Genomic DNA, 8,976 nt, shown 5'->3' with positions numbered 1-8,976 from the left:
GAGGAACGTGAAGTGGAAGTTAGAAAATCATGGCACTGAAAACACGGCATCATGGGAGAGACTGAATTCATGTGAATAGAAATTGTGATTTACTTTCAGTAGTATGTCAGCAACAAAATCTTGTAGTTTTTTTTATTATTCATTATTTTTCATTTCATTTCCATTTAAAAATGTTGTTTTCAGTTTAGTTTCAGTTAGTTTCCAGTTTTTGACAGAGTGAGTTTGCTCATTTCAGTTTCCTTTTTATTCTTACATGTTTAGTTTATATTAGTTTTATACATATATATACACATACACACACATATATACACACATACATACACACACACACACACACACACACTTTTATTTTAGTATTTTTCGTACTCAAATCTAGTTTTTACTTTTATTTCAGTAGACTAAAATTATTTTTCACACCTGGTTTTAGTTATTTTATTTAGTAAACTACAATAACCACGGTCAACACTGGACTTACGTCAGTCTGGACCATCTGGCAGCGTTGAGCTCTGATCCTGGTGACAAAGCCAAACACGTCCACCTTCCTCTCAGCAATCATCATGTCCAACATGGCATCGATCACAATGAAGGTACCTGTCCTCCCCACGCCCGCGCTGACAGACAGAAATGTAAAAAGGTTGTGAGATGTAAAGACCTAAACTAAACTAAATAGGCAAAAGTACATTAAGCGCAAGCTTTGATCGACTTACCTACAATGGACCACAATGGGCCCGGCATACTGGGGGTTGCAATTCTTGACTTTCTTTAGGAACTTCAGCATGCCAATAGGGGTAAAGGGCACCCCGAAGTCTGGCCAGCTAGTAAAGTGGAACTGGGTGACGAGTCTCTGAGGCTTCTTCCCAGACACATCTCCCACCTGAGACATAAACAAACCAGGTCATAGACCAAGCCACAACATCATTAGTATTATCTAGGTTTTCATTTAGATCACTAAATGACAGCAGATCCAAAGTTCCATATATTTAGTCACACCAACACCAGAGAAAATGGAACAACAAAAAATAAACAATAATATCCCACACTAATGAGTTATTACCTGTTGTATGCAGAACTTGCGGATGGTGTAATCCACCAGAACCATTGTGTCTTCTACAGACACGCGAATGTTCCCGTATGTCCAACAGCCCTGGTCCGGCCAGTACTGGGCACACTTGCACTGAAACGCAAGGAGGGAGTAAACATTGAGAACATTTACAAACGAGCACAGGGGAATAAAAGGTCTCAAATAATTTCAGTTGTGAAAAAAAGGATAAGAGCATAATTATGTTACCTAAATGAACAATAACCTAACTATGTTGCATCTATGAGAGGCTGAGTGCAGTAAAAAAAAAAACAAAGTATGGCAGAGTCATGATTTGAAGACTAGGCATGCTTGGCATAGCCCTCACATTCACACTGGGGTTTAAAAAGTGGACTGTTTAACTAACTACAGATAAAAAATTAACTAACTGCAAATTAAGACAGTTAAACATAAAACCAAGAGGTTGGGGATAAATATGTAATGGCGGTACAGTCTTTTCCATCTCAACTGAGTACGTCTAGTATATACAAAATACATACGTGTCCTTTTAGGCTGTTGTATGATCTCACAAAACACAGTATATAAACACAGGTATCATCATCCCTCCTGCTCCGGCTCTCCTACCTCTTTTCTCTCCTTCAGATTGGTCACCATGACAATGGTGGCTGTGTTCTGCTCCCAGATCATCCGCCAGTAGTCATTTACCGTTTCCTCCTTCGGCCCTGGGAGACCGAGACAGATACAGAAACTCAGAGGATGAGTAATACACTAATAATCAAGCAGTTTGTTTGGTTAATAAACCACAGCACAGTTTTTCTGTCATGAATGCAGGCACAAACCTTACCTTGAGCTGCAATAAACTTATTCTTCTCTTGGTAACCCTGCAAAAGAAAGAGGTCAAGACAAGCTGTTAGCAGGAGACAAAGGCCCATCATATATAGAGGCCAAATGTTTCTTTTGTGGGAAAAAATGCTGCTCTTATACAAACATTTATAAAGGAGGCGTTGATAAAGTCAGAGTCGGGGACTCCCTCCAGAGATGAGAGATGCACCCTGGAGTGATCATCTGAGGGAGAAAGCAGGAGACACAGAGAAAAAGCAAATGAATCAATGAAAGAACACAGTGAGAGAGGGAATTTTAATTAAACATGGTCCGTTACAATGTTTCCACCCTTACCACTGAAGTATAACTCAGTAAATCACTTGGTAAGCTGTCTGATATTTACAATGATTGTACAGATAAATGTTTCTAAAAGCTTGAAATAGCAGACAAGAACTCAGTTAGACTGAGTGCTGATTTATTAATGTCAGCGTCACAGTGTCAGGGTTCTGCTGTCGCTCACATGGCAGGATGTTGACATATCTGTTCTTTTCTTTATTCTCTTCCTTGGAAGCAGCATCACAGGATGCCTGGATGGGGCAGACTGGCAATGCCTAAACACAGAAAAAGAGAACTCACATTAGATAACAGAGAGGAAGAGCAGACAGATACGTATCAGTTTCAAATCTCAAACTCTCTCTGTGACCCTGCACATCATTTCCTGTTAGCTTCATCATTTTGTCTGCTGCGTGTCTAATACCAAAATCACTGCCAATTGTATTTTGTGTGAGTGTGCTACAGCAATACAGGCTGATGTATGTATGTTTCATTTTGAACGAAGCAATCTCAACTTCTTTTAATTATTTACAGCGCCAACTATTTCTTCTTCTTATCCATTAGTTTTGGGCAATTCATGTTCAATTTTTTTGTTTTGCTTTTTACAAATTACTCGCAGCATGACCTTAGTTATATATATTTAAAAAATCCTGCTTAGGTTAATCGCTAGCTGTCGAGTTGGTCCTAATATGTTTAGTTCTATTATCTAACTCGTCCAGAGGGATTTCAATGAATGCTGTTTTATTTGATTTTGAATGTAATAATATCTGGACAATTGTATTCATACTTTAATTTGTTTATTAAATTATATTTTAAAATGTTCTTATTTGAGATGATAATCTCTGTGGGTATTTTTCCTGCTGCATTTCCCCACAGTGCGGTTATGGACCTACATGTGGGATGTTGGCCATCTTCAAGGTTCATACAAGGACTTTTTCTAGTGTTTATCCTCTTATTTTGGCCAATTATTTATTACTTTGAGCTAACTATTTTCACTTCTCTGCTGGCTTGCTAACTAGTTTCCATGTATTCTCAATCCTAACATGCAGCTATAAGGTTGGCGGCTGGTACTGTGCAGTTAGCCCACTGTAGCTGGCAGATTACTGGTTATTGTGACTGAAAATCAGCATCACACCAATTTGTAACCCTTTTATGATGGTTTTCAGCATTCACATTAGTTTGAGTTTCTTCATAATCTTTTCACGTACCCCCATGGAATTTGAAATACGTCCCGGGCTACATGTGTCCCTGGATGGGACTCACTTATTTAGGCGACAGCCATATGGGTTAAAGTTGAATATTAGGCTCAGTGTGTTATCAGAGGCTGTGTGTTTGAATGTGTCATACATTGAACTCCTCCCTGAAGAGCTTGTTGTCATCAGCCATGCGACGGTTCATTTCTTCCTCAAGCTTGTCGACGGGAAGCGGCGGGTACTTCCTGTTTGTGCTGGGTGAACGGGCCAATAGTGGGACACTCTGGAGTTCTGCGCCGGCGAGCAGGAAGGGAGGAGGCAGGAGTTAGGAGAGGAGGGAAGGAATGGGAGGGGTGAGACAGGTGGAGATAAAGACAAGGGAAAAGGGGGTAGGAAAATGAGAGTTGAGCTGTCTTACATCACTGCCTTCATCATTTGTCTTTCCTAAAGATGGCCACCAGAGGGCAATATGATCCAACACTGTGCTATAAGGGAGCTAACTGCAGCCCTGTTGGTTAGGTAATCACAGTGAACAAAAGCCTTCTGCCAACAGTCAACCAGAGAAAATGTTATCAGTTAGGAAAGCAAGATCAATCAAGTCTTATCAGAAACAACTTAAGAGTAACAAGTGAGGTCAAGCCAGCTATACATATTTGCTGATATGTGATATATCTAAATAAATAAATGAGTGCTCAGTGAGTATGCAGTCACATCTGCTGACACATACAAAGCACACACAGACACACACATTAATGCATGTGTGGGTGTTTTACCTGTATCATCCGATCTACCATTGGTCAGTCTGAAGGAGTTTGAATGGCTGCCCGCCTGCTTGTACTTCTTAAACCTGTCAATCAATACAGATCAAAGTGCATATTAATACAGAAATTCACACACGCTCTCTCTCTCTCTCTCTTTCTCTCTCTCACACACACACACACATACAAACACATATTGCTTAAGTCTCACAGCTGAATGCCAATCAGTCATTGCTATGGTAACAGGAGCACCTTAGGCCTTCCACAGGTCTCTAGCTAGTGCATAGTGTGTAACCATCGCCTGCACTTCACCAACCTGAGCATGTAGAGGATGATGATGATGAAGATGATGACCAGCAGAGAGGACAGGGCCACCATGACTGCTATGATTGGCATGTCATCAGACTGGGTGTTGTCTACAATAGAGACGGAAAGAAAAAGAATAAATGTTTTCATTTTTTTTCATTTTTATTAAAACAAAAATCAAAAAGATAATAAATAAATCAAAATGGTGCCTCAATACTCGAGGTGAGTCAGTGTTTTGGTTTGAAACTGATGCCAAATTCCATTGCCATTACCAAATTATTCTCATATTACACCATTACACATAAGCTTGGTGTGTTATATGTTAAATGTAGATGTTTTATGAGTTTGCTAATGTTACGTATTTTATCAACAAACTATACAATATACTCAAGACGGAAGAGTGGTTTTACCAAAATGTTAATTATATCATGTTTAGCATATAGCATCACCATAAAAACACAAAGAAAATGACTCTTTCACAACTTTCTGTGAAGAACAAGATATAACTTGTTAACTAGTGAGCTTTAGAGGTGCTGTTTGTTGCCTTCAGACACAGCCAGGCTAGCCGCGTCCCCTAGTTTTCTGTCTTCATGTTAAGCTAAGCTAATTGACTGCTGAATGAAGCCTTATATTTAATGTGTAGATATGAGAGTGGTACAAGAGTATTACTTACTATATCGACTGACTAACTAATTAATCTATTTATTGTTTCAGCTACAATCTAATACTGTAACAAATGTCCAATGGCTGTTTAAAGTCCTAAAAATGCAGTTTTCATTTACATTCAGACAAGATTCAGCTTGTTAAAATGTTAAAATGTGGGTGAACACCAGTCTGCATCTTTCCTTTCTATAATGGCTGTCCATGTTAATATTTCATTGGCCTTCTGAAGAAAAAGGCAAAACACAAACCTAAATGGAGATGTGGAGTGAGTGCAACATGCTGTCCCCTTGGAGCGAGCAGATAAATCACAGTTTAACTGAGAGGGTCGACCCTTGGCTTCTATAACTGGTTATACCCAGACACAGGATGATGGTATAAAATACTGAAACTTCTAGGATGTTTTCTGTGTGAATTAATCGTGAATTATTTAGATTGTAAATGTTAAAGGCCATAAACCAGAGAGCATATATGACAAAGCACTGTAGTAACAAAGGCTTAACATTACAAATTAGACATTACATGGACCAAGTTATCTATTCTTTGTGATGCCTCCTGTTGATTATAATAGCTGACCAATTTGTACATGTTTCCACCATGTGCATGAGTTACTGGTTGAAGGCAATCCTATAGTCTTCCTGGTGACCTTTCACTGCCACAGTTAACACAAAAGACATGAGATCTGCATGGACAACAACAGGAGTTTGGTGTACAAAAAAAACTGGCTGCTGTTTGTGTGCTGATGACTGGTCAGTAAGACACACTGGGTCACAACAAAAGAAGAGATTTTTCTAGACAACTGCACGGCGGTGGTGACAATGCAATGACAAAATCAGCTGTTCCATGGAGCGACTCAAAAATTCAAGAAAGCTCTCATCGTTACGGACTAAATCTGCGCCAAAGAAGCATCATTTGACTTCATGCTCCATATGCACTTTCTGGGGGAAGTAGTTTGGAACGCCGCCCAGTTATGGTGCATTTTCACACACAATTCCCAGGGCTTTTCAGTGTTCTCCCTCAAACAATGTGTACATTGAACAGAGCAGGAGCACAACAGGCTGCGGGCATCATGTGAAACTGACACAGCCTTGACGGGGCTGATGCCATCTAGAACGGCTCCACACAAGGCTCACAGAAGGCCAAAGGGAGACAATACGGCAATTACATAACACCTACGAACCCAAAGTGATTATGTTATATAACAGACATACCATGCAGCAGTGCAGGCACATCTGTTGTATTATTGTTTATCTTAACTTCTACAGATTTCCTGTTGCCCCGTGTTTTTGCTACCGTTTCAAATCCTGTACTGCAGGATGATTCAGAGCATACCTGCTGTTGTTACATATACAATAAAAACCCTCTTTCCAAATCAATCAGTGACATGTGATAGTGATTTGTTTATTTCTCTAATAATCATGTAATATGAATAATTAATGTAAAGAAAAAGGGCGAGGGAGTCATGTTTCACTTACGAGGATATTACTTGGATGGTCAGTGTACAGAAACAACTGCCATAAAATTAAGATGAAAACAAAAAGTATTTTCTTCAGATATCAAGTGTTGACGTCGATGTTAACGCTAACCATCAAAGCGTCAAATGCAGCATTTCATAAAATGAAGAGGGTACATAGAAATCCTCCCCTCAGCACTGTTTGTTTTTACATTAAAGTAACAGCTCTCTGCAGTGTCTGGGTGATCTTGTTTGGCGGCACTCTGATTCTTGTGGATGACTGGTCAAATGCAGGTATGTCACGTCAGGATATTTCCAGCACGGCTACAATGGAGTCTAAAAGCAGAAAAGTGTTCAACTATCTAAAATATTAAAGGTCGACTCCTCTTGACCAGAAAGCTTCACTTGTGCGCTTTTTCTAGCTGTTGCTACTCCTTTGCCAGCCTGCATGAATAACACACAGATAGATGGAACAACAACAACAAAAAACAACACCTTGACACTCTTCTGTGCCATCAATCTGTGGTGTTCATGGATTCCAGGAGGTACTCTAATAAAGCTATGTTTTATTGTTGTATCGAGATTCCCATAACCTTTTGTCTACTTCCACAATGTGTCTTGATGATCTGATGACAAGTGGCGGCTCTAAATACAAGCCTGAATGCACCTGAAATATGTTGAGAATTCATTAGAAACTCAAATCAAATTGAAGACAAACGCATAAGGAAACATCAGAGGTCCGCCCAGTCATCCTTATAAAGTTCGCAAAGCAGGAAAAACCTCTCTAACACAGTTGATCTGCCAGTGACAAACAACTCGGATAAGGTTTAAAAGTATGAACCTGAAGCAAAGTACAGAACAGCTACCAAGTCTATTTTTTCTGTTTAGCATCAACAGACAAAATCAAATGTGAGCAACAAAGACAAATCCCATTGTGACACAATCTCCAAATATCTGGGTACAACACAGGGTCTGAACAGTGCTGTAGTGATTCCCCACACTGACGAAATGAATGATTGAACAACTGCCGAGAATGTGAGAACCCTAACGTCTTATATTGAGCTGTAGGTTTTGTGCACAGACAGACAGACAGACAGACGGCAATACCCACATCAAGTGGGTGTTTTTCCATTCAAGATGAAATGAGTCACGCTAATCACAACTCAACATGTCTTGGTGTTTAATGGCATTTTGTCTATTGAGACTACCGTTAGTGAAGTACCTGAGGGGTCTTTATCTTCTATGATTCGTCACTATGTGACTGTAGGAAAGTGCTGCATAATTAGAATGAGTTTAGACACAATTCCAGGGCAGATTCAGGGCAGATAGAGATCATCTGTTCAGACAGTGCCCTGAAAATACACTCACCTTGTGGGCTGGTGTCTGAAGTGAAATCCATCCCAGGTTCTGTGGTGGTCTCAGTCTCCACAGTGATTGTCTCCTCATCAATATAAGTATCTGGAGTGGGGGTGTCTGGAGGGAAAGCTGTGGTCCCGTTGTCTCCCCCTGCCGGGATGGGAGGAGGGAGAGGCTCGGTGGTCGGTGGTGCCTGAGTGGCATCAGATGGAGGTGCGGGAGGAGGGACTGGTAACACCCGCATCGTGGCATTGGAACCCGGCACTTGTACGTCCTTCTCACCAGCTAGGGTTGTGGTTGTTGTTGTTATTGTGGTCACCGGGATGACTGTGGGGGCGAGCGTTGTGGGTGGGCTTGTGGGTGCAACTGTAAAGTTGAGGGAGGGTGCAACAGGGGGGTCTGTGGCTTTGGCAGTGATATTTGGAGGACCTAGAAAGAAGAAGACATTTTTCAGTATTGTGCAATTTTTCACTGTGAGCCTTGTAACGTAAGAAGACATTTGACTTAAGTGGACATGGTTCGTACTTGTGATGGGGACATGATCCTGGGCTGAGGCCCCGAGGGCTAGACTGAGCAGCAGGAGCAGGGGACACACACCCATTCTGCCCTACATGGAGGATGCACAACAAAAGGGAGAAGAGGGTATTGGTCAAAAACAACCTCAAATCTCATTGAAATCAATAATAAAAGTTACTGAACCCAAAGACTTCTTTCATTACGATCAAGAGACTCAGGGTTTATGGGTTGTATAATCCAATATATTTTCTTTAATATGGTCTATTCTAATCCCACATGTTCATTTTTGGAAGGGAATACTCTTAAGTCTAAAATGAAAAAAATGAAACACTTGCTCAATGTTAGCCTGTGCATGTTAAATGCTGTTTACCTGAAGAAGCGAAGTTGGCATCAATCACTCATTCGCACAGCGTGGTCCTGCAAGGAAAACAGAACACATTTAGCATGACTCATTCATTTCTTGTGCTTAAACAGTTGAGAAATCATCCATTTCCTAAAACTTGCTCTTTTTAATATACTTATCAGTACACACACACACAC

General features: G+C 40.5%; 1 protein-coding gene across 1 annotated transcript in view; it reads right to left on the bottom strand.

The window, feature by feature from the left end:
* Window positions 1-8,976, bottom strand: part of ptpra (protein tyrosine phosphatase receptor type A) — a 25,400-nt gene that overhangs the window by 6,560 nt on the left and 9,864 nt on the right. Inside the window, exons 2-14 of the mRNA XM_035661825.1 lie at window positions 8,807-8,853; window positions 8,446-8,527; window positions 7,933-8,349; window positions 4,462-4,561; window positions 4,161-4,234; window positions 3,542-3,678; window positions 2,382-2,472; window positions 2,028-2,104; window positions 1,884-1,920; window positions 1,664-1,761; window positions 1,055-1,174; window positions 708-874; window positions 476-611 (exon numbers count right to left, since the gene is read on the bottom strand). Of these exons, the coding sequence (XP_035517718.1) occupies window positions 476-611; window positions 708-874; window positions 1,055-1,174; window positions 1,664-1,761; window positions 1,884-1,920; window positions 2,028-2,104; window positions 2,382-2,472; window positions 3,542-3,678; window positions 4,161-4,234; window positions 4,462-4,561; window positions 7,933-8,349; window positions 8,446-8,527; window positions 8,807-8,827 (1,557 nt within the window). The 5' untranslated portion in view covers window positions 8,828-8,853. The remainder of the gene's footprint in view (window positions 1-475; window positions 612-707; window positions 875-1,054; window positions 1,175-1,663; window positions 1,762-1,883; window positions 1,921-2,027; window positions 2,105-2,381; window positions 2,473-3,541; window positions 3,679-4,160; window positions 4,235-4,461; window positions 4,562-7,932; window positions 8,350-8,445; window positions 8,528-8,806; window positions 8,854-8,976) is intronic.

Source organism: Morone saxatilis, unplaced genomic scaffold, assembly GCF_004916995.1.
Source record: "Morone saxatilis isolate NCDOM2014 unplaced genomic scaffold, NCSU_SB_2.0 Contig18, whole genome shotgun sequence".
Taxonomy (NCBI): domain Eukaryota; kingdom Metazoa; phylum Chordata; class Actinopteri; family Moronidae; genus Morone; species Morone saxatilis.
Note: the sequence above shows the minus strand (reverse complement) of the source record. Positions and strands in the feature narration are given on the sequence as shown.